This window comes from Varroa jacobsoni, unplaced genomic scaffold (assembly GCF_002532875.2).
Source record: "Varroa jacobsoni isolate VJ856 unplaced genomic scaffold, vjacob_1.0 contig00534, whole genome shotgun sequence".
Lineage (NCBI taxonomy): Eukaryota > Metazoa > Arthropoda > Arachnida > Mesostigmata > Varroidae > Varroa > Varroa jacobsoni.
Genome location: NW_019214481.1, coordinates 33724 through 60094, shown reverse-complemented (window position 1 = coordinate 60094; position 26371 = coordinate 33724). Strand labels below are relative to the sequence as shown.

General features: G+C 42.6%; 1 protein-coding gene across 1 annotated transcript; it reads left to right on the top strand.

The window, feature by feature from the left end:
• The first annotated feature begins 595 nt into the window (after positions 1-595).
• LOC111271319 (uncharacterized) lies at positions 596-25440 on the top strand. The gene is made up of 19 exons (XM_022852046.2): positions 596-1547; positions 7320-8457; positions 8631-8736; positions 9111-9357; positions 9485-9873; positions 10105-10396; positions 10613-10721; positions 11294-12041; positions 12549-13691; positions 13938-14151; positions 14439-14730; positions 15427-15665; positions 16122-17030; positions 17317-17446; positions 17644-17949; positions 18213-18613; positions 18765-19353; positions 19609-19785; positions 20595-25440. The coding sequence occupies exons 2-19, from the start codon at positions 8410-8412 to the stop codon at positions 20970-20972; spliced, it is 6717 nt and encodes a 2238-aa protein (XP_022707781.1). The 5' UTR covers positions 596-1547; positions 7320-8409; the 3' UTR covers positions 20973-25440.
• The last annotated feature ends 931 nt before the right edge of the window (positions 25441-26371 follow it).

Below are 26371 nucleotides of genomic sequence, written 5' to 3'. Positions count from 1 at the left end.
GATGGCGGCGGTGGCAGCGTCAGCAATATGTGAGATCGCAGTATCGGCGCCACTGAGGCGCTGTAGACGCAGTAGCATCGGCCGCGGAAGCCTTATGTAGTCGTCATCGTGTTATCTCTATGGCTACATCTATAGTTGTTACGTCATTGTTGCCTCGGCTGCCCCTCAAGAACGGCTGGGAACGTATTCTACGGCGGACCCCTCTGCCATCCGCATGGAGTACGTTAAGAGGTGATAGCGGCAGTTGGGACACGACGATTAAACAAACCGTCACTGGTACTATCCAACGGCGAATGCGGTGGCGCACTCGTCAAGTCTCTCACAGCCTCTGTGACGAGAGCCAACTATGAATCTAGCACCGTATCAACGATCGAAATGACGACTGTAACAGTAACATGAGAAAACGGGTGGACCGACAGACGAACGGCAGTCCTTTCGAGTGACACTCAGTGTTCGAGTGTTACTGCTGCTGAGATGATGATTATGACGACGATGACGATAGAGTAATGAGGTGGTTATTTGCCTAGATGGCCGCTGGTTGTTTAGGTCGATGGGTGGGTGGGTGGGTGTCCATTCAGTCGTTCTCCTCTGTCTGCTGTTGGTGAACGGTAATGATGACGACGGCCGCTGTGGTAGAGATTCCATCAAGTCATCACAAACACCACCATCCGTACGACCGCTGTTGTCGAATGGTGGTACTATTACTACTGCGCTCGCTGCAGTGCTCATCCCATGGCCGTGTTGCTAGCTACTTTATCACTGCGTGTAGTGCTGAAAATCGGAGCCCGACTCGCACGCGGTACCCCGTAACTGAAGCTGAAGCTGGCTGGTACATGTGAGAGTTAGTTCAAAGAAGAGGACGACGTTGCTCGCACGGCGACAACGACAACGACGATGATAGCGGGGCGGAGGGGCAGTTGTGTGGCTATAAACCAGTGCATTATGGACGCACGTCGCCGTTCTTCTTTGTTTCAGTGATCTTTTTTTTCTAGCTGTTGTGCATAGTAGAGAAGCTCAAGTGACCGCAGTCGATAGTTACAACGAAAAATGGAATATGAAACTACGCAGGTTTCTACTATTCCTATAAAATGATATTACGGTGTAGTATTGCGTTTCTCTTCGAATTGTCTATTCCTCGGACCCATTACGATCCTACATATTCTGTCCAGCAGAACAAAGGTGCCGTCTGTCGAAAGTTAGCCCGCTGAAAACAAGTAAAAAGTTACGTGCCTATGTGAGTATATTTGTGCATTTCTAACAACTCCGCGGTCATCAGTTCACAAATGGGTAAACATTAAAGAAGCCGAAGCCAACAAGCGAAATACTGTTATCCATTTTATTGCAATTGTTATTATGGATACGGTGGACGTAACGTGCAGAAAAATCAGCGTACAGTTTTCTAAAAAATAAGAAAAATTTACGCGCGTCCTACTATCTTGAGGATAACATTCATCTCGGCAAAATATCTAGATGCGTAAGTGAGGAAAGCGCGCGTTACAGGCTGCGGCTGTCTGCGTATCGTCGAACAGACTATTCGTAGTTTCACTGTAAGTGCCCTAGTGTTAATTCAATAACAGACATAATCTGTATGAAAGGCGAAGTATATTGTTATTTTCACGCATTTATGCACGATTCCAATCATCACTAACCAACCAACCCATCGCACTCGACACTCAGGCCTGATATATTTATTCAGACCATCAGCGACCTGCTCATTCAGTTGTTTACATTTAGCGTGAGGTTTGCCATGTGCAGCAAATGATCAGCTTGTCGTTGGTTATCATTTGTTCATCGTATGCCCCAGGCCGGAGGCGCTGTGGCCGCTCCGTCAGTAATTGAATCTATAATAGCTTTGATGCGGCCGATAGCCAGTTTTTGAGCGTGGGCTTACTTTTTCAGTGTTTGTAGGCACTTTTAAAATAGAATTCAATATAATAATTTGGCATGCGGAAAGACTCCATCAACTCGTTGGCTCACACTCACGATTGAACTGTGGCTATAACGAGTGAACGACAGTTCGATATCTGACGGATATTGCATCTGGGAATTTGTTCAACACAAGATGTTGACACGCTACTACCTGCTTGCAGTTATATAGTTACATTGACTGGCCCGTTGTTATCGTGGGTACGTAACTACGGTACATAACTTACACAACTGTTAGGAACAATACGCGGTCAGATAGTGGGGCATTACTGGAACCCGGAATCACTGGTCTTTGAAAGCAATCGTAAGGGTCCGAACATCGATGGTAAAATGGTGGATGTTCGGACCCTTACGCCTTAAAATCGAACGCCGTGTTACATAACTATGATTACATATATATATATATATATATATATATATATATATATATATATATATATAGAGAGAGAGAGAGAGAGAGAGAGAGAGAGAGAGAGAGAGGGAGCATAAACGACGGGAAAAATTCATTTTTGATGCTTTTCCTTCATTTCTCTGTGGCTGAGCCCTTTTCGAAAATGTGTATCTTTAAAAGATAGAGATTGCTGTTGCACGAGTAAATCTCTAGCGGGTGATCCAGTAGTTCCAGCTCATTCATGGTGCATTCGTAGAGTACGAAACGTACTCTACGAACGCCCGTCTGCGTGCCATGAATATGATTCTTATATATCGCATGTGTAAAGGATTTCCTGTCTCTAAAGCTCTAGATATTGATCACTCTATAAGGTAAAGTTGATTTATAACAGCGTTATGAGCTATACCTGTTTATAGCAGTCGTACAGAACATGCCGGTTCTCCTACAACAGTTGTTCAATACCTAGACAGGACACTGTTAGCACACATGCTATTGTATGTTTAATTAGGAGAGTCCCAACTTTAGTTTTAAATAATTAATATTCTTGTTTTAGAAAAGCCAGAAATTCCCAAATGGATATTATGAAATCATGAAAAATGATGCTATAGAATATCGGCACAATGGAGCATGAGCATTGAGAAAGAACTTTAGTTAAATTCCCCCAATTCAGAATCGAGAAAGTAATAGAGAGTGATGCAACTTGTTTTTTCTAACTTTTTGATTGTCACAAAATAGATAAGCATAGAGTGTAGGCAGTAGCTGACAATCGCCTGGTGCGTAACACTAACGGTGCCGGCAAAGCTATTCTATTTCGAAATCTGACGTAAGCTTGAATTGATTACATTATATCATGAGGATAAAATGATGTCTTTAAAATGCGGCTTTAATATTCTGGAGTGCCACTCTCAAAGGCAGCTTTGAAGTGGGAAAGAGATGGACATCTTTGGCAAAGGATAAAAGGCGCTTATGTGTCCGATATCGCGGCGAACGACCTTTGACGACCATTGGGGTGCATGTTTTAGTGAAAGATTATTCAAGCGCGTAGGTACACACGGATAGGTGCGACGTATGTTCCTCTGATTATTTTTAGAAGCTGGAACAAGTGATAATCTCTTCCAAGGATTCAAAAAATCTGTATTCACAGTTAAACTCTCGGCCACACGCGAGTTGCAGGAAGCAACATTTTAGGACATGGTTTTTCTAGTGAAGACTCATTGCCCTACGGACCAATGCAGTTTCTCCAACTTCAATTTTAAACATCAAATAGGTGGCTTAGAGAAGTTCGAGGCTATGCAAATTTGGCAACTTTAGTTAATCCTTTCCTTAAAGAGTCGGCGACGGTATGTGGGACAATTAGATTCAGCAAGGAAACTTCGACCCACAAGCGAATTGATTTTCGTGGTGAATTGACCCGATTTTTTCAAGGAACTCCGATAGGTCTTCACGCTCGTGGCCTGCAAATGCATCCGTTCGAACCATTACGATAATGCTTGTTCCTCACATGAAGTTGCCGAGGTAATACAGAACTGGCTCACTACAGAGGAAATCAGACAGCTCCGCAGAATAATAAAACAACTACACCCATCTTCGCTATGGCGCTATTTCCGTAACGCTGGCATAGCTGAAACTCTACAGGGCTCTAAAAATTTCTTAAAAGTTTTTGCACCTACCGTCTTATATTTACATGAGTTGGTTGCTTTTTATCCAGTCGTTATTCGACAATAAATGTCGCTGCTCACCGTAGCGGTAGCCAGGAAAGCTAATTTACAAGCATGGCCTTTCCAATTTGATCCTTAAGCTAAGAGTCGATATGTTTTTTATTGAAAAAGACTGTCTGCGTAGTCAGTAATATGTACACTGCCCGTAGCGCCGCCTGCCTCTATACATCATAGCCGTAGTATATTTATATTGGGTTTTACCAAGTTAAGATTAATAACCCTACAAATGAAATGTTGGCACGAAAAGATTTTTGTTCGTCAGCTTCGTCAGAACTGAAAAACACAACCAAAAGGTACTGCCAAAACCAATAAACAGTTCCTTGTTTAAACAAAGTAAAGGTTGATATATAAACAGCCCAGGCGACTTGCTCGTTGTGAACTTGACGGACATGAATGCATTAAATAGTTCCCTTCTAAGTCCCGTTACAAATACAGCAAAAACCTCTTCAAGTTGTCCTACTACAAGCTACCATGTCATGCTTAACTTCTCAAACAAGAGTAAAGTTTACTCATTTCATGGGTAATTCATAGATATAGAATAGATTCTTTGTGTACTCTAGGATGCGCAGACGACACTAATCGAGGTTGAAGATTGACAACCAAAACGGATTGAAGTACCCTCCTACCGAATGGACAGCAGCGTAGACATTTTAAATTAATTTATAAATTCCGCGCTCCTTGGCATGCGCTTAATTAGTTCTTACTGGGTTAACCTTTTTCTTTGTTGGACACAGGATCTGACTACAAACGTTTTTTGGGTAAATAAAGTTAATGTCTAACCTTTCTACTTACAATACCGCAAAACGAATGCCAGAAAATTTGTCGCTTGTAAAAATACAGATAACAATGATATTTAAAAGCCCAACTTATGACGTCTGATGTCGCATCACTTATGACATAAAAGGTCAAAAGTATTTATTTTTTAATATATAATAACGAAACATAATAAAATAGAATATACTTAGCTCCTTTGCCTGCATTCCAGTGTCTTTATGGCATCATATTGAGTTAAACGTCTGCGAATTTGTACTAAATACAAATATAAGGTAATAACCTAGCCCATGTGTTAAAAGGCTTATACAAGTAAATGGGGAGAAAAATCGGCAAGAAATCGGTCAGAAAGCTAGAGAAAATTACTACTAAAAGCATTTCGACTTAGGGAGCTGATATTTTCAAGCGAGCTAAAAATTTTCGAAGCTTATTGTTTGAAGTTTAAAATATACAATGTGTTCAAAACTCAAATAAAATAGGCAGACGACTCACTTAAATCAAATTTATAAAGTAATTAGCTTCATTCGGTTTCTAGGGATGTTGTAATAGGGCGGAGTTTAAGTTTATTAATTAAAGAGGTATCAAGAGGGTTGTGCTGACGCCGAAAATGCTTAACCATGCCGCCATTAATATGAAGGTTTATTGCGTGGATGTCGGTTAGCTGGAAGTCGTGAGCTCGGCAGACTTCTAAATTGTGGTCAGGCTGAAGGCTCTGTCGCTGTGGGTGTCGCAGAAGGACGTCGCCACCAACATCGGGTGGGGGTCGTAGCTGTGGGCAAGGGGCTTTGGCCTGCTTTAGGAGAAATTTGGGAGCAGTGGCCGACTTTCGCGACGATACTAAGCCGCGGTCGTGTGTCTGGGGTAAATTGGGACACCTAGGGGCAGCATGTTGAGGCAACGACGGGCCGGATAGGAAGAGGGAAACAGGTGGAGAGGGTTGGCCTTTGCAAGGACTACTAGGTCGTGTAAGCTGCAAGACAAGAAAGGTGGAAGAGGGAAAGGCGCGAAAAGCCGTTTGCTAGGCGTCTCCTTTACCCAAGCTTAGTCTTTGGCTGGCAGCTATTCGCCCAGCAAGCCACAAACCAACTCACTTATTCGGCTGATGGCCACGTGGCGATTTACCCCTTTGAGGGCCTGATGAGATGCGAAACATACATACACACAGGCTTTATATCCCCCTCCCCCACTATTGCCAAAACCCAACACTCGATTCTCATGCAGGACAGGCAAGCCTGAGAGGAGGTTGGGCCCTGGATTCAATGTTCCCCCAGGAAAACTCTACTCCGCTCAGTCCTCGTATAGAGTCACACATACCCATCCATAGCGTTGTGTGATGGTGGCCTGGAGGGCAATACCAGAACGGGTGGGGAGAAGGGATGACGGACAAGAATCGGGGGAATGGGGAAGACAGGGAGAAGACAGAAGCGAGTTAGGCCAGCGGGCGGGAGCTCAGTCTAGCGAGGTGGAACCAGTGGGCGACGTGGACATACCTCAAAAGAGACCGAGGACGGGGAAAGGGAAAAAAGGTGGGCGGCATGTAGAATACCCTGTCTCATGGGTGTGTCGATGGGTGGTAGTAGAGTTGCCAGCAGTAGTAAATAGTGGTAGTAGTGGTGGCGGTGGTGCTGCTGCTGTTGGCGGTGTGCCGTAGTGGGATGAGGATGGGCCAAACTGTAGGTGGAAGGGGGAGCGGCAGCAGCAACAAAGGGGAAGGGAAGGAAGTACGGAGGACGATGGGGAAGGGGTGACTAAAGGTAGAAAGAAACATTAGGAAACGAAAGGAGTAAGGGAAGAAGACGAAATTCCTTTGGGTGGGTAGCTATTCGGGTGTGTGCGGATGAGGACGAGGAAAGAGACGTGACGGCATAAGGTAGGCTGAATAGGCGGAAGCAAATAGGGCCACACTGAAAATTTACCTACCTATATCTATGTAGATACGAGAGAGTATTCAAGAAGCTTAGCTGGGTGTAAGTAAGTTGGATATGTAAGTTAAGGACGAAGCCTTAAGCGCCACGCGCGAATATTGGAAAGTATCAAATCTTGATGAGCGTAGACGAGACAGAACAATGTCTGGTCTGTTCTCGACATGTTGTCAGCTGGTACGAATCGGAAAAAGTTGCGTTAGCATCGAACAGTCCACTACACCACTGTGTGTTCCAAGTGTTGTCATTAGGTAATACTCTTCGATAATAAACACGTTTCTAATAATATATATATATATATATATAGCATCATAGGGACAGTTAATTAAGGATGTTGGAGTTCGTATGGTTCCTGGCTGTGTTCTGTGTGTACAGCAGTTGACTCCCTTGAGGTTTTTTAAATCGAGTCACCTTTTGAGATTTACTTATTTATCTAAAGCAATTACTCTATTCTCCATAGGAGAAATTATAATAGCCTGTATACTGTAGGCAGATGACAAAGCTTAAATACCAAATATGGGAGCAATTTATATATACGATTAAGATTCTTATACGTAGAATCGTTTCGTCCTGGATTGCTTGTTCTTTCAGGTGTTCGTTACCGAGATGACCTGACCACGGTCTTCGCTTTAGAGGCGCATTAAGCCAAGTTGTTAATACTATAAATTATCTAGTCAAATTGTATTTAGTCTAATTGGAGTACTGCTTTGATGAGGACGTGGACACGTCAGATTGATATCATTCCAAGTGCCGTGTTCGCAGCAGAATCCTTATCAAGCAAAAGTAAACGTACCGCTAGAAGGCTATTTCTGTAGATTGATCTACAGAAAAACAAAAAACGTGTCGTCTTTATCATCACGTAGAGAAAGCACCAGCTATCACTGTTACTTTTTTTTTTTTTGCTGTATTGTGATGATTGCGCGCACTCCTTTACGAGACCATTGGCTATTCTAGGGTCCCGCTAGACAGTCGATTACCGTGACAAACATATTAACAATGAAATGTAGAAAGAGTTATTGGTCACTATTCGAAGGGCCCTTTGGCAAGACTGAAGGTTCTTAAATAGCAACAGGAACACTACGTAAAGTCAAATGAACGGATAGTTCAATATTAGCGACAAATGAACAACTGTTCTTTCTCTCCAAGTTAGGCAATCTAGAAATTGGATTCTTAATGTGATAATTAATATCATCAAGTTATTATCGAGCGGGACGAAGTCCATCAGTCACTGAAGTAATGAGTGCACTAGCCGGCATCACGGCTTTACCTTAGACAACACCTTATTGTGGGACAGCGTAAAACTGAGAATAAAATGAATGAGTTCATTAAGTGACTGAATACTCCTCTCATCGTTGATGGGTATTTCAAATACATTTTTAACCATTTGAAAGCATTGTTAAAATCTATTGCCCGACACGTATCTCCATATAATCGAATATGGTAACAACGGAAAGCGAGAAGCGGGTTCATCAGCGGCCGCTGAAGATACAGAATTGGTGTCATCTATTAACGTTAGACACACCGAGATAAAGGTGCATTGGTCAAACGTAACTAGAAAAATATTGACGGAGAAGCTTCACTTAGTCACAAAAACCATATGATCATTGAACTGAACTATAAAAATCAATTCGGAGGTGAAATTCATTGTTAAATAGGAACCCAGTTGTTGTTTCGTGTCGGTATGGATCCATCCAAGCTCAATTTGGTCGTCGCAACGGCTGCTTTACAGGTAAAGTAGTATCCGAATAATTAATGTAATGATTACTAAGTCGTAACTATACTAGACATCTGTGATAGATTAAAATGCCAAAATATCAGATATAATAACAGACATAACATATGCAACTGAAGATGAAAATTGATAAAAACTATGTTTAAATAATTCGTTTGTGATGTGTTTAGAATATGGGTTATAGCCCGGAACGGCTACGTCAACTATTTGAAAGCTCGCGACTTCTTACCAAAGAGCATCCAAGAGAGGCCGAAAATGATCCAGGATACTTTGAAGGTAAATAATAAAATACACTTCAGACGAGCATCGTCCATCCGCTGTGCTGGCTTCTGTAGCAAATCAAGCGCGCCGTACTGCTTCGAAGAAGCAACACCCTTTTGGGGCTGGCCTATCACATCCCCGCAACACATCCAGCTAAACCAAACTATCTACCACATGAAATAATTGTGGTCGTTGACAAACATGTTCTTCATATAGTTATTTCATAACGGTTCGAATGCACGAAAAGACCGAGGACATCGGTGCTAGCACTGACGTATGTACCCGACGAAGCATTACGCAGTACGAGTTTTAGTAAACTATATACCATAACGTGAGACGATATTTATTTCTAAGCGTTTGTTGGTTAATGTGTCGTGTGTACCTGACAGGTTCAGGACGTTTGTCAATTGACGGCTCTTCTGTAGCCCGATACAACCCCACATTTGACCAGTTTAAATGCGTCTACTGCGGTGTGACTGGAGGCGTCACCCGAACGGCAGAACATTATCTAACAGAACACGTCGATCTTGCAAGTCGAGCTGCTGCAGCTGCGCCAAATATCACAGACTCGTCTACATCAACAGCGGGACAGCTTTTCCGGTGTCCAAAGTGCACCTACACTTCTGACTGGCCTAGGTACATCGATTTCCTATAGATATAGTACCAATACTGCCTTTGAATGTACATCTTCAGTTTAAATCAATTGGAAATACGTTACATTAAACACGTCAACAACAAAGCGTTTTTCGTTTGCGGGATGTAGGTGTGTACGAATGCACCTTAACAAACAGCACGGACTGGCTGATATCCCGTCGTCCCTATGGGCCGAGACCCATCCTTTACTGGGAGAGACTATCAAACTGCTCGAGGAACTCAAAAGTCTCGTTACTTCATATATAGCAGTCGCCAATAGAAATTCAAGCACACACTCGCCACCCAGCACTTCGTTAACCGATTCCTCCACCCGATTTGCCTGTCATAACTTAGCTAAATTGAGCACCAATGTCGTTGCCAACCTTGGAAATCTGGCGAACTTACATAGTCATCTAAGCAAGAAGGACCCGGCTACTGTCCCTAACCACGGAACTAACGTCTCTATGCCGACACTTCGAACCATTGATACTCCATCAACATCTCTAACCAGCAGTACTGGTAAATATAAAGAGCATATTTTATGAGATTGTTTCACGGGAAGACTCCGCAGTCTGGTTATACATTCATTGACAACGTTCGGTAATGGTACTAGCTATTTCGACAGGGAACTATATTTTCATTTCATTCACCAGTTACAATGGAACGTATCTGAGAAGAGTTTGTTAGAGTATGTTTAATTAACCCTCAGAATTGACGAGTCTATCTTGGTGTTCGGGCATCCGATGGCAGCTCGTCCGGCTGCTTCTTATGCTGTATGCAACACTTCTACTAGCAGCGACAGCAGCAGCTTACAGGCATCGTCAACACAGGATTCGATAAAATTCAATAACACCACCGTTACGGTGAAAACGGTACTTGAGAAGGCGACGTCTACGAACTGTAACAGTAAAACATTGCTCACATCGAGCTCGTCGATTTTGGTTTCGCCAAACCTTATTTCTACACCGAATAGCGGAAACAATAGCAGCGTAACAGCAATTGTGTCTGGAGTAAACCCTTCGACAACCCTTGTTAAAAAGAGGTACTTACGAAACAAAATTTAATGGCTATACGTCGTAATATCTATATTGCATACCTATCTATATGAGGCTAATCGTTTATATAACACTGCATCTCGGCAAATGATGGTTTTGATGTTTGTTCTTCTATTGTTTGTTTGTTACATGCAACTTCGACTTCTCCACTAAGCCGCATCGTGTTTTTTTAACTCTCATTTTTTTTGTCTCTCGTTATACAGATATACATGCGAGCAATGCGCGTATTCAACGGATCGGCGTGATCTCTATAACCGACACGAGAATATCCACAAAGAAGACAAGCCGTTCCACTGCTACGTCTGCCACAAGGTACTCGCTCCTTCAGGCACATCCTAATAGCTCGCGGTTCTGCGAAACCCTAGCGTCGTCCAAAAAGTTTTCAAAGAGTCTCATCGGCATTGCATTAAAACAATATCAGGTCACTAACGAACAGGATCGTGCCGACGACAGGTTTCGCTGTCATCCAGTCAATCGCCGTGTCGAATCGAAAAATGATGAAACCATTTGCGTCATGGTGAATGAGCCCACATGACTATTCCGTTGCTTGATTTATCAATGAGCTTATCTGCACTCCAGCTAGCATTCGTCGGCAGAATTTTTGGGAACGGTGTACAACTATCCATAGCTGTTTTGGCATTCGCATGTCATCACCGCGTCGTTGTCTCAACTAGGATATGAACTTCTTTTTCCGATGACGCGCCTACACTGTGTTTTATTGAATGAATAGACGTATCTTCATCGATACGAGCGTAAACTATGCGTACTCCGTTGAAGTTACATTCTTCGATCGATATTGATCTTAATATAGTGGACGTAATAAACCTATGTCGACTGCAAGGACTGCATTTTTGACGTGTTGTTGCTGTTGTCGTACATTTCAGCTGTTCAACCGCGCGGATCACGTCAAGAAGCACTTTCTGCGCATCCACAAGGGGAGGCCGTACAACGTGGCCCTTATTCGTCGCCGGGGAATTACGTCTGTCGGTAACAACAATAACAATCAATTGGTAATACCTAGTCCCGCACCGGTTAGCACTGCCGCCTCGTCGCTTCCGGCTCAAATGGCCTCCACATTAAGCCAAGCAAATACTCATCATAGCTTTTTGCCATCGGCAGTCGTTGCTACGAGCTCAACCAACGCAACAAGTATCGGCAATAGCAGTAACAATAGCAACAGTGGCTACTTAACAACGGACGGGACCGCGAGGTCGACCGCGAACGCTCTGATCACGCCTCTGGTCACGTCTCTCGCCACCAGTCTAGCAGCTAATGGGAACGCTAATGGCGCAGCAGCGGCCGCCATTCTGGCAGCGGCTAGCAGAAAAGCTGCTACGCCACCCCTTGCTGTTAGCTTAGCAAATGATACCCTAGGGGTGCTGGGAAGCGCGTCTACTTTAACGCCCTTGGCAGCGCTGGCTTTAGCCCATCAACGAGCAACTGCAGCAACTGCTCAAGCGGCTACCACGATCCTCAGTTCTGCGACATCGTCCGCGGCAAACTCAAGTCTTACAGCTACGTTGACTACCCTCACGGCACTTGGCCGCGTGGGGGCCGCAGCTGCAGGCGCGGCGCAGGCCGCCCAAGTGGCTCAGGCCAGCATCGCACAGCTGCTCCAGCCAGACGGCAATGGTAAAAATATAGTAACACATATGAGTGATAGAGCGAGTTTGACGCGGGGTTGCCATAGGTTTCAATTGCTACTGTAAGACAATATGACGCACAGGATAAGTTACCTAGAAGTAAACTGACTGCAGTTTTATTGGTTCTCCAATAAGGGTCGGATCACGCCTTCTCATTTTCAAACGCTTTTAACCCACTACAGATATATCTTTTTTTTTAAATAATAATAATAATCGTAACAAACATTCTGGATGGTTCGTTTGGAAGCCGTCGCGAGCTGCGCCGGTCTCCCAGCGATCTTGTCTCTAGGAAATATTCTGGATGGTTCGTTTGGAAGCCGTCGCGAGCTGCGCCGGTCTCCCAGCGATCTTGTCTCTAGGAAATATTTTAGGTTTAGCTTGATGAAAGCATAGGCAAATTGTGTAAATGCAAACAGCCTTATTTGTGTTATATCTAAAATTGCGAAGAACGAAAAAAAATAAACACATACTATTTTTGCCTGCATGATGTTTGCAGTAAGCTCTGGTTCATCGGCATCGATTCCACTTGTTGTGCCGATAGGCCCGATAACGCCGGCGGCGGGAACAGTTCACGATACTTCAAGTCTCGTATGCCAGTCAGCAAAAGCGTCACAGCGTACAATAAATGACAACTGCTTAAAACAAGAAGACGATGTTAACCAGTCGGCTTCTGACATTGAAACTGATTCGAAAGCGGAGCTAAAGGAACTCGGAAGGGACCAAAAGCTCATAAAAGATTACAATGGTCGGATGAGTGAGGACAGAGGTGCTGGTGTTGATGTCACTGGATCTATACGGTCGTCACCACCGCCGCCCGTACTAGAGGCCATTGTGTCCTCAATTGGACATCAGCAACAGAGCCGAACTCTGAAACGCAAAGCAGATTCTTCGTTCTCGACCTCCCCTTCAACAGCGAAAAGTAAAGTGCTTGTTGAGACATCGGCAGCGTCTTCAGGTCTTCTTAGCCCAGCAGCAGCGCATGGTAGCATCACCAAGCGTGCGACCACAGCTTTGGACCTCGTAAACTCGCAGAAAGCCACGTCTCCCGTAGTCCGCGGCCGTGATAACAGCAACAAATCGAAAGGTTATTCAATGAAAACACGGGAAACTTACAACCATGGGCGTCCTTTGGAGCCAAGCGCCGATAAAGCTCAGCAGAGTCTACATAATTATACAGGCGATGTGATTCACTTGCAAAAAGGAATATTGGCTAACAGCAATATAGCCGATAAGTTGAAAAGTGACACAAATCATAAAACGGACGGCAGTTCGCCAGAGCTTAAGGAAGAGCATGACGACATTATTGGAGATAAGGATAAAAGTCAAGGTAGCAAAAGGAAGGAAAAAACACAGCTTGAAGCAAACTTTAATGAGTCTTTTTCTCAACGACTAGTCAGCACTAGTAGCAGTGGTGATAATGGTTATACGGATTCTACAATGGTAATTACTTCAAAACCTGGGACAAATATGGCCGCAGGGGACCAGTCTGTATTCCCTCTTCTGACATCGACTGTACCCAACAGTCGCCGGCATAATCCGCGTCGCTCCACACGAACGTCCTCAACAACTGCATCAGCTGCCGCAATAACGACGCCGGTGTCATCAGTAACTTACAGCGTTCCACAACAGTTAGCGAACCGTACGCACACATATTCAACTATTGCGTGTATTATATTATATATAGCAATGGGTGCTTCTAACCGATGATCGATCCCGCTTCGCAGTTTTCTAAGTTATTATCGAATAGAGACTTACATAGTACTATCTACCTGTTCGTTTTAACTTGCGAGTTGACCTTACAAGATCTGCCCTTGCTTGTCCGTCCAGATGCAAAGCTTTTCTCTAGTCTAATAGATTTGTCGCTTTTCTTGATCTGTGTTCGTAGATAAGCAAAACGCATTATCAATACAATTATCATCGATACGAACGCGCCAAAGATCAGCCCAACAACGCTCACAAACGGACCACCTTCAACCCGATGAGAACAAATGCACCCTCGAGGACGCCAATTTTACCGTAACAGCAGCAGGCCGCTGCGCTCCGTCGAAGACTAGCCACAGTTCTACGACACTATCAAAAAACACTGAAAATATATCGAGGTAAGGATATCTCTTTTAAATTATGTGCTTGCCCATGATATACGTTACTACGAAGAGGCGGTTGTTTCCAAATTGGTGCGCTTCATTGCGACATGATTCAACTAGACCAAAGAGACACCATTGTATTAGGTTATGAACCATTCATAAATCCAGTTAAGCTTAATTCATCCACAAGTGTATCAAAAAGTAAAACGTTGACTTGGTGGCCAGTGAAATAAATCAAACCTAGGTTTGACAATTGTGAAACAATTTGTTCCGTTCGTTTGCGGTCCCGTTACATGACGCAGGATTTCGTCGGGTGTAGAAGTGACGGTCATTCTTCCGCCTCCTCCGAAGCTTACTCCGAAACCAATCGACGAGGCAGATGAGTGTCTAGCAAGTGGCATCGATAATCAGCCCTCTAACCAAAAAAGAACCCCTCACCTTCGAGCTAATGAGCGTCAGCTGCCCGACAGCTCTCTAACATGTGATCCAGTCGGAACAGGAAGCAGCATCACTAGCACAAGCACTCTGACTGCTTCCGGAGCAATTGCAGGCCCTTCAAAGAAGCGCGAAACGGCGGTTTTGGAGCCAAGTCAGGTACAAATGTCAAGCAACAGATATGTACAAATGTACCAAACTTTTAGTTCAAAAATCAACACGCGCCAGTAGATTAAAGTGTTAGTAAATCTGTTTATTTAACTTTCATCCTGTTGTTTTAGATATGGCGTAGGTGTCCATCGCATATATAGAAACAACTCAAATGTGTGTCTCACAGCAGCTAAGGAAGAATGTCCCAGGATTTTATAATTATTCCCCTACCGTGCACCAACGATAATTGCACAGTTTTGGCGGAATAGAATCATCCACTAAGTATATCTGTTTTGGGCCAGTTGTATAAGTCTCGACAAACTAGGGAATATTTTTACATTGGAATATTCAGGAATGTTCAATGATGATCTGCAATAGCCACATAACCTTTAGCATGAGGATACCTATAGTAATATAAATATCTGCTCGTTGCTGGAAGTATTTCGAAAAATGAAAAAGCCACCACTTTTCTGCTAGGCGCAATAATTGTGCCATGCAGAAAAAATCAAAAAGCATGAAACAGAGGTAAGGGACATTTTTTTTGCTGAAGAACACACTTGCATTTGTTTTACTGTGGCGTACACCCCGCCTGAATCAGTTGTGTAGAAATGGAGATTATACATTAAGATAAATTGAATGGTGGTCCAGGCAAATAATTCTATACTATTCACACACAAGCTAACGTCGCTGCCTTTTCACTATCAGGTAAAAGAGTATACATGTGATCAATGCCCATGGCGAGGTGTTGATGGATGGGGTCTGCGTCGCCATATGAACACCCACCTAAAACCGTTTCGTTGTCAACTCTGCGACTACAAAGCTGCGCGCTCCGAACGGTTGGGAGCTCACGTCCTTCGCGTTCACGGTAAACATCTTTGCGCCAAGTGCGAAAATCTGTCGTTTCCGGACGCAGCAGCTCTTGACCATCATGTGCGCACCGCTCAGTAAGTGCAAAATGAGTTCGCGAGGAATTGAGCGAATTCCCTTAGAAGAAACGTAATGAAATATATGAATAGAACTAATAAATGAAGACATTTCTCCCTTAGCTTATTCGTTGAACGATTGCACTCATTGTGCTGGTTTCTTTACCTTGTTTACTTCAAATATTTAGCTCAATCCAGAAAGCACAAATTGACTCTGAAGCGGTTGTACATATACTGTGGAACGAAGACGTGAGAGACGCAATAGTTAGCCCAGCAAAACACTACGTTAATGACATTAATCATTCAATGGTATTTACTTTTTCATACTACACTATGGAGATGATTGATAGAGGATAGCTAGATCTATAAACGTGTGTGTAACAGCCAGAGACCAGTGCCCGAGATTCGGTCTTCTCCTTGAAAGTTGTATGTCTGAGTATGTTTCTTATTGTAACGGGATTCAATGTTGCTTTATAGCCGTTCGACGAATCAGTATACACGTCCTCTGCCAAATGGAAATTCGTCCGATTTGGCCAGAAATGCCAGTGGTGGAGGTTCAGCATTTGATGGCATAACTTCGGTCGAGAACAGCAACGGTAGACCAATTGAAAGTAAGAAAAGTCCCCCAGAAGCTGCCGACACAAATCCCGAAGTGGACATCGACGACGAGAGTGGCGAAGGTGAACTTCTAGTCGATGATCGTTATGAAGACGACAGCAATTACCGAGATTCCAGCCAAATGAGAGAAATCGATGTTTCTGATATAACCTTGAAGCCTAGTAAAAATGAAGTCGACCCTAACTCGGGCGCCGTAGCGGACCACGATGCAACACTGCTTTTCAAAAAAACGCTTGACAACACTCCCAGCGAGGGCATAAACCTTGCTAGTTGCTGGAAAACCAATTTAGAACAGCTCAGTGACCCCAATGAAGGCGAAAGTGAATCTGAATTCATATCTGATTTTTCGAATACCAAAAGAGATCCTTCGTTAAAGTCTCAGCAGCTTGGGTTTGACTATATAAAAAATAGAGGGCATTTGGAACAAGTCTCTCACAATCAAAGCGAGGAGAAGAAGCTGAAGGAGAAAAAGGAGGACGAGGAGGACATGTCAAGTCCGGCGGATGTTCTTCAGCTGGTTGACGATCGTGATGTCGATGAAGGCGTAGATACGTTCTTTTGCCCCTGGTGTATTCTCAGTTTCGCTGATAAGCTATCTTTGGCATACCATTTGGAGACCAGGCATCCGGGCGCACCTATTGGAACCAATACATTTATCTCGAACTCTGCTGAAAACATGACCGGCGAATTAATTGAGACGTCACGCGCTAAGCAACATCATCATCACGTACCTGCCTTCCCGTATCAGTGCACTATATGCGGATTCAAGTACGTCATTATTCCTTCGTTTGAAAATACTGAGGGTCATAGTCTCCAGCTTACAGCAATTTCCTAATTTAACCTAACATTTTGCTGACTGTATGCGAACAAAGACCCGATAAAGGTATCATTAGCAACAGAGCCCTATACACTATGTCAACCCTTGTAGAATACGTTACGGCTCATTTTTTCAATGAATCGTCCGAAAATACCGTTCTGTCCGTTCCAAAGGTCCATACAACGAAAGGGTAGATGAGAACGTTAGAGCCATTGACACATACTGCTATATTCGCAGGTGTTTTACTCAGGGCACAATAATGGAACATATGCGAATACATTCAGGTCAATTGGCCAGATGTCGAGCAGAAACGGAGAGCTGTGAACACTCTCCTAGTGGACACGCGACTTCGGATTCGAAAAAAAAGGTAAAATCAGACTTTCGGATTAGGTTCCGTAACATCGTGCTCCCCATAATAAAACATGGTCGCATAATAGTAATGGTAATAGTAACAATATAGTCATGGAATTTCTAAACAGAGATATATTGGCACGAAAGATCACGCTGAGAGGATATAAGAGTAATTAATTAAAATCCGTAACGAACACACAACTGTCGTTTCAGATCAGTGATCTTGGTAGCTCTACATCAAAGAGGTCGTTAAGGTGCGGCTTTGTTTCCCCATTTGATTCGGAGTTAACTCGACACGTGGTTAACTTGCATTTAGGGGGGCTCGGAGGGGTGTACGGTTCCGGTTGCGCATCTCTGGGGGCTGACGGCGTTGCTGGCTTAGAATCTATGACGGGCTCGTGTCTGGCACGGGCACGCTGCGCCCACTGTGGCCTCGCAGTTAATCGAAGCGAAGAACTGATGCGACACGTCAAAAAAGAGCATCATATTGCCCCACTCGAGTGCACACTTTGTCGAAAGGTTGGTTCCTTGACATGTCCATGACAGTTAGGTAATGCATAACAGCTGCACTCTGATAGCTATATAATGGTGATGGACGTTCACCGAACAGGCAAGCAGTAAAAGTATATAGTTCTTAAATTAAATAATCTTTTATGAAACGGAACAGAAGATTTGCAAGCAGGATTGGGTTAAAGAAGCCTTGAAAGCCCGGGGCTATCTGCCATTCCGTAATAGACTTCAATAAACGCCGTCGTTTAATGCTATTTTACTCGCCTTTTCAGGCATTCTTAGAGTTTTTCCCGGAATTTTACGGTCGCATTTGCCCATCTACGGCCCCCACAGCCGACCAATACACCCATATCCCGCCACATCTACTCCTTTGTCATTCCTCAGCGGAACGTCATCAACCACCAAAAAAACTGAATAAAAAAACACGGCAAAGTAATACTGATAATTATAGTTGTCGCAAACGATCTTCGGATCTCGATCTTCAGCCAGAAGACAATGATATATATACGAGCGACGCTAGAAACACATCTAATCGATCAGGCAACGACGAGCATCGTTACAATAATGGTGAAGATGACCTGGAAGATGACAATGAAGACAACGAAAGTGAGGCGAAAAGCCGCGACACTGAACGCTTTGAAGTGACAGAGCGAAGTGATAAAAGTATTGGGAGGTATGATTTTTCTTTATTTTGACTCGCCCGTTGATAATTGAATTCATATCTGTGCGTTGACTACAAACGTGAAGCTTACCTTGCTTACTTGCATATATATAAAATCAACCTATAGACTAATTAGATATTTTATTGGCAACTGACTTAACAGTGAAGGCCGAAGTAACAACGATCATGACGGCAACCCCCGTGGCTTCTTATCTCGCCTTCTGACGTCGGTCTATCGTCAACTCGCTGAACACAGATCACTTGATGCGACCACGGCGTCGATCATACTCAATACTATTCATAAGCTGAACGATCATAATAGTAAGAAAAATAGTTGCAATGATAATAACGGCTCAATCAGTATTTCTCACAGAGTATCAAACTGTAATCGTAAGGGGTCAAGCCCGTCACAGGAAGCATGTAACGGTAACATGGATACATACCATGGAGATACCAATACTGAGATTGATATCGTCAGTGATTCAAAGGACGCACTACTAGCACAATCGAATGAAATAGCAATCCGATCGCGAAAAAGAGCCACACGCCGCAGTGAACCAAGAAACGTCATCAGAGCTAAATCGCTAGCGAAGGGTCTCACCTACGGCTCCGTATCTCGAATGAGACCCGCTATAATATCTCCCGTAGTTCCTTTCGCAGCGCAGACAAACAAACTTTGGAGTAATAAACTGAGCACCGTCGAGGCTCGACTCAAATTGGTCAGCACGGCTGATGACAGGAAAAAGCATAAGGTAATTTTAAAAGTTGAACTTTATCTCAACTTGCGGAACACTTTGATACAGTTTCAACTCTTGATTTGTTAAGATAATCCAATGTTTATGCCCGCCGCCGCAGATAATAGATGTTCGCACTATCCAACCAAACATAGCTGACTAAATGGTGTATATATATCTAAGACAGAACGCTGTGTCTACCATTCATTAATGGAAATATTTTACATCTGACTATTTAAATACTTTGTGTCATTTGAATTTGTTCTCAATTAGACCCAGTTGATGGAAACGGCGTCGATGGAAACATATAGAAGTGACCGAAATAAAAACTTGAGACGCGGTGGCTCTCAGGGCCACTGGCTGCCATTGCTCAGTCTAAGAAGAAAAACCCTTCGCTGTCCACGCTGCCCGAACCCAAACATCTCTTTACGAACGCCCGGTGCAAAAAAGGTGATTGTTCATATGTATTTGCGTAATAGGCTTGTGCAGTAGTTATATATCGCATACGGCAACTATCCAAGAATTCAATATAAACGTATTGGAGGTTGTACATCAGCAAAGATCAGGGTATATAATGATTAATATGAAATGCGTTGAAATATTTTTCTATACCAAAGAATTAGGCCACGTTTCCAAAATGGATTTTTCCTAATTCATACTTTTTTTTTTCTGCTGTTTAACTCTTACATTATTACTTTATCTAAAGACGCTGTCATTTAATATAACACCAAAGTCAACTGTGGGTGATTCGAGAATGGAGCGTTATTAGGCCTGCATTGCCAGGGGCACCACCAAGCTTAGATCGAGTCTGAACTTCAGAGTTATTAATGCAATCGGAGCAGGATTCTTAAAATTATGAGTTTTTGTTCTGTGTTTTACATTCGGTATCAAAGGCGCTAGGCATTACTTCCCACGGCTAGCCTCTTCCAGCACAAAGCGAAACGTGTTTATGCGCCATTTTGTGCCTAGGTCACCACGTCTCCCTAAGGCTAGAGGGCGTTGTTACAGGGACGAAAATAGCCATATATTTGATGCGCAGCTCGCACTGCTTTCAGCGACGAATATATGTCTAGCCTGCAATAATTCCCTATAAACAGCAAAAACGTCTCGGGCTATCGCTGAACTAGCCAAACGTTCAGAGTACGTTACTAAAAAATTTAGATTTCACCAATTAATAGATCAAAGTCACCTAAGGACTGTTTGTAGTTTGTGTAAGACACGAGAACATAGCATTAATATTTATTTTATTGCTGCTTTAGGTGCACGTCCTAGTCAAGCACCGAATTCAAACCAGCGTAAGACGAAATTTGTCCTGCTCAAATAATCCCCCCACTAATCCGCTAGCTACACCTACGACCGTGCCCAGCTTCTCCAGATCATCAGCTAATAATAATAGTCAACCAGAAAGCGGTGTTGGCACGCGACGAGCAAAAACTCGACTCAAAGAAGAGAATGAAAAAGTCTCATCGACTAATGACGGCACATGGAAGAACTCAAAGCCTGGCACGAAGACAGATCAGCTCAAACAACAAAAACAACAACAACAACGATATAATAAATCGCGTACCACCGGATCGTTGCGCCAGACAGAGCGCCCCCGTAGCTCAGGGCCGAGTCTAAGGAGTCGTAAAAAATAGTATCCATTGTGTAAGTGTGTTTGACCAGTAAAATCTAAATGTCGTTAAAACAAACTTCGTTCAGTGACCTGTGAAAACGGTCCTCTTGCTCATTCCGTAGGCCGGACCTACCGCTGAATTACCATTTATATGATAGAAAACGATTTCCCTTCATAACAAGAGACTCAGCAGCTGCCATGTTACACATTTGGATCGCTGTTAACGTTACCCCGTCCTGCCACGTATCGGAACTAGTTGATGGTGGCCTATATTTACACGCAAGTATAATATACACCATCGTTAGTCTGCGTTCAACTATGTTGGGCAAGAAAAGTGTTACTCACTTAACTTTTCAATTGTTATAGCCATCCACCATTATAGCAGAGTTCCCCTGAGAGACGAACCGAGGCACAAAGCAACAGTCAAGTGCACTCTCCAGTGGGGGCATTGCGCATCATTCGAGAGTGATACGTAGCTGTTAATGAATTTCTAGGCTTTTAAGAGTGATTTCGGTCGGGTAAACATGAATTCCCACACCAAAAGGCGATTCTTGTGTTTCTCGAGACATCTTAAGCTTGTGAACGGGTACCTAGCATCCTTCGCGGGGTATAATGAGACGAGCGCTAATAAACTATAGCCTAATAACATAACTAGACAATTAATCCTTAGCTAAATAAATGTACTGTTACCGTAAACAAGAGCTCCCTCTATCAACAACGTATGAATGATGATAATAATAAAGACATATAACGATAACCCATAGAGACCAATTGAAAGACGACGAAAGTCGCAGAACCTATCTGCACCTACAAGTAATGTTGTTAAAAGCTGTTGCAGACAACGTGACCGGTTTTACCCAACATAACATATAAAATATATAAATAATATACTTAATACCTATGAATCGAAACGTTGTGTATAAGAAGCGACCACAAATGAATCATGTTTCCTTGTTTTTCGTCTGCTTAAAATTATCACCTGTTTGTTAGGTGAAAACGGATGTGGGATTTACTAGGGCAGCAGTACCAAGCAGCTGCCTTACGTGTTGAAATTAAAAGTAAACCAATCACAATTTAATTTTTGGCCTTACTTTTTTGTTGTCGCTTTTCTCTGTTAAGTTACAACTCTCCTTAGTTACGTACTATGTGTATAGTGTAAAGTACTGCGTATGCCCACTGAAGATATTGGGTGCACACTGCTACGGAATAGTCGTTATATATTACGAAGTCAAACTCTGGCAGAGCATGTTTACATTGGTACCTTCGTAGATAAACAGTTGATCAGGCATCTCTATTAGCCAAACTGACGCAAGATTGTGTACGACTTCTGTCATTATACCGTATAGTCTTCAATTCATGTTTTTTGAGAAAGAGTGAATATTAAAGAAGGACCGTGTTTACAGTAGACAAACATTATATACTAAATATAATAATTCGGTGATCATTATCATACGTGTACATATTAAGATTGTATATCCATATGCCATTCATGTGTAACGATTTCTTCGATGTCTATTGCCTCATCATTTGGAGTCTCGGTGAAGTTCTGAAGCAACTAACAGCGGCGCAAATACTAAGGATAGACAGAAAGACGAACACATTCTATATACATGTACGTTGTGCGAGTCACCGCTCACGAAGTAGGCCTAGTGAATCGCTCCGATAGGCCATCGTGTGCAGCTTCGGGCCAATTCTTATTGCTACACATTTTAACGCTGAAAAGCCTTTTGATTGAGACCTAACTATCAGTTTAATTGATGAATATTTTTCTTATTGTCGAAAATTGGTAGTCCACCCTAGTCCATCGATATTTTACTGAAATTATTTATTAGAACGCAAATACTCGTTTGTATAGCATACTTTTTAAAATGGACTTTTTTTACTCAAATATTTTATAAATATCGATACGTGTGTAAATATGCGTGTTTATGTACGTGTTGTGTGACCAACTGCTCGGTGATAAAGTAGAGAAGAAAGAATGGCTAGTGCGAGTAAATGTACTTAACAAATTTCGTCGGCTCGAGGATGGAAAATTACCTTTGGATCAATATTTTTAGAAAGAATTTCTTCCAGCTTTATTTTAGAACCAAACCCTAAGCGTCGTGGTAGTCTCAGTCACACGGAAAATAAAGCCTATACATATATATATATATGAGCCTCGGAGACGCTACGAGGAAACGTACGATTTAATTGCACGTAGCTAACCTGTCCTTGCTAAACGTTCAGTATGACTTGAATTTAGGAGCTGAACGAGTTGAAAAGTACACTCTAGTCTAAATTCCTATATCCGGCATTGTGTTCGAATGGGCGACACGAGACTCCATAGTTAGTGCGTGCTGAAATGCACGATCTATCATCAATGCGCCGTGCATGCACTGCAATAGGCACATTGTAGGTTTCATCAAGGTTGTTACTTGTTAAGCTGACTATCAAAACAAACACAGCGAAGTAGTTGAACGTTCCTAAAAATATCACACATAACAAATTGCGTACTATTCATCTGAAGTCATAGGCGCACCAGGTTACCTTCCCATGCCCGCCCCACAGGAGAAGCTATACAGCAGAACGGCTATTGAACACTATGGGAATGATAGAAACGTTCGTGTTAACAGAACGAGATATTACTGCGATATAAAGTCGTTACGTAGTATCAAGCGTATAGATCGATAGCTATTGTTACCACTACTACTAGCACTATAATACCAAAAAGAAGCACTAGTTGCTACTAGCCCACTGCAAACTAGTCCGTATTGCACGGTAGCTTTAAAACTTTCCCGTTTGTGGTTCATAGTACAACTCGGCGAAAGAGGCGCGTGGCCGAAAAGTTTCTCTATTGTCAGTATGAAACAGTTCTTGTGGAAACCCCGAGCAGTAGTTTTAGCTTGAATGAACTTACTACAGGATCCACTAAATCCCGGGTCTACCTAACGGATTGGATGTTTTCGTCGCATGCCTCAGTTCTAGCCGATCATTCCATTCCAGTAGTCAATCACACTGTAAAGTATTTCAAGTTACTTAATAAGTTAGGAAAGTGGCAATTTGCAAGCATCATTTATAAACCACACTGAAGAAAAGAAGAATGCACTACCCTGCGAAGCGGTCGTAGATGTTAGTTGTTGTCGAAGACAACCGAGCGCTCGAATGAGCAACTGGTTTATTGCCTTTAATCCATTGGAAAACAAAAAAAAAGGCTAAAATTATAATAGGCATCTAATTACAATTGTTAATATGCCTCAATAAAGCAAGTTGTTGCTATATATACAATTAAATGTATAACCTATCATAACTGACGACTAACCTAACCGATAGCAAAAAAAATAAAAACTATCAAATGTAATGAGGATTATCATCATTATTTCTATGTTCATATTATTACTATGATACAAATGACCATCGTAATTGTCAAGTCGGCTTCTTCAATGATGCTTCTTGCTAATGTAGAGGACAAATCCGTAAACCTGTGTACATCTGTATCATTTCTCCATGACAAACTTCGAATGAGCTTCTCCGTTAACAGACCGCAAGAATATATCAGTTCAGATGTTTGATGTCATACCCTCACTTTAGAGGGGCTAACAGCAGCCATCCAGATGTGGATGTCTGCACGAGAATGCAAATTTCGGTCATGTAAATACACTGCACTGGAGTAGTAACAACACGTTTATTAAAAACAAACCGTAACTAATGAAGAATTTGTCGTTCGATATTACGTACTGTTGTTTTGAAACTGGCGAAAGTGGTAGTTGAGTCTCTCGCTCCGGCAAATAACTTAAGGGCAACGAGCGTAACACAATATTGTTATATACAAGACAGTGTTTGTTTGTATCGTTTGGTTTGACGTTATGTCATGTAAATAGCAAAGTTCAGAAACATTTTATTTCGCTGTATACTATGTGTAATGCCCAAATCAGCATGTTTATTAATTAAAACTTATTTAGGAATGAGTGGTAATGCTATGTAAATAATCATCTTTGTAGGGGGATTCTTAAGACGATTTAATTAGACTAGGACGAGCGTCCTTACCAGAAAAAAAGCCATTGCACAGATTCACTGTTACCTTGACCCAATCCACCCGTTTTTAAGCTCACAGTGTAACTTACCTTTCGATAGCTACCACAAAGCCAGAGTTCTGGTGAATGTGAGGTATCACTTCGAAGGATCCAGCCCTGTTCCTCAAAACAGTGCTTTCCTTCAGTCTCTCACTGATACGGGATTATACTACGGGAGAAAAAATTGCCTAATGGCTATCCAAATTTCAACTGTAGAGGTCAGCATGCTTGAAGTCACAATGATGTTCACGTGAAATTATATCTTCGATTTCATAACGCAAAGGACAAGGACACAGGCTTAATCGTGAATATGAAATCGTAGACAATACGTAATTTTCTTTTGAACCTAACACATATTTATTATAGCCATTCATATTGGTACTACGTCACATTTAAATAAATAATAAAGTTACACCAACTACAGTATTTGATTATACATAACGCGTAATGCTTTTATATTATATTTCAGAAAATTTTCCCTTTCTCAAACCTTTAGGCGAACATTTTCAATTCGATCGAATGGGTCTAATGTTCCGCTCTAAATTTCGATCCAAAATGAAAACGATTGGAACTTTTTTGGAAGAGATAAAGTTCCCCGGGATATCTAGAACTTTTACTCAAGGGCCACAACTTTTTAATAGAATTCTACCTAAGTAACCAAATGGACCCTAGATCTTTGATCTAGTTATATTGTTGCGACTAACAGTAGTTGGTAACTTTTTATCAGTACATCACCTATGTATTGAATTGTGATAACCTCAACACACAGCGAGAAAATTATGTAATAAATCAAATATTGTAGTTAAGATGTAGAAATGCGGTTTTGAACCCATCGATCAACTTAAAGTTGCTCGTAAGGCTTCGTTTACCGTCGTGTTTGTCGTGAAAGCGATTGCCGGAAGCATCGTGGGAACGGAGGAGCCGAGCGTGTCTTACGATCATGCAGGCAACCGCTCCGTAACTCTGCAGGTGGTCGGCTCCGCCAGCTCGTTCGCTTGCAAGTGCGCTATAGCGGTCCTCCTATAGCAAACCAATACTGTTTGACGTGCCGACCCCGAAACTAAGTTGCCTTGCCTGTGATGACGGCGTTTAATTCCCCGCGACGATCCTAGGGGGAAAACGCTCTTTTGCACGACACCGCTTGTTCGTCGATTTGCTGAGAGTTATTTACCTAGTTACAGAAGAAGCAATTCAATCCTAGAACACATGTTCTAGGATCTAGGGTGGGGACTAGGTTCGAGCCTGGGTATAGGCACAGTTCCGTTTTGGGCCGGCAGCCACCATCTGATAAAGTGATCGAATGCCCATCGGCTATAACGCTGAACGTGAAAACTCGAGACATATAGGCTTATTTAACTACCGCGTTGATTAA

Coding starts and splice junctions, on each gene's coding strand:
- LOC111271319 (XM_022852046.2), top strand. CDS start 8,410: ATGGATCCATCCAAGCTCAATTTGGTCGTCGCAACGGCTGCTTTACAG. Junction 9,874..10,104: donor ATCTCTAACCAGCAGTACTG/GTAAATATAAAG, acceptor ATCCGATGGCAG/CTCGTCCGGCTGCTTCTTAT. Junction 14,731..15,426: donor CGGTTTTGGAGCCAAGTCAG/GTACAAATGTCA, acceptor TTTCACTATCAG/GTAAAAGAGTATACATGTGA.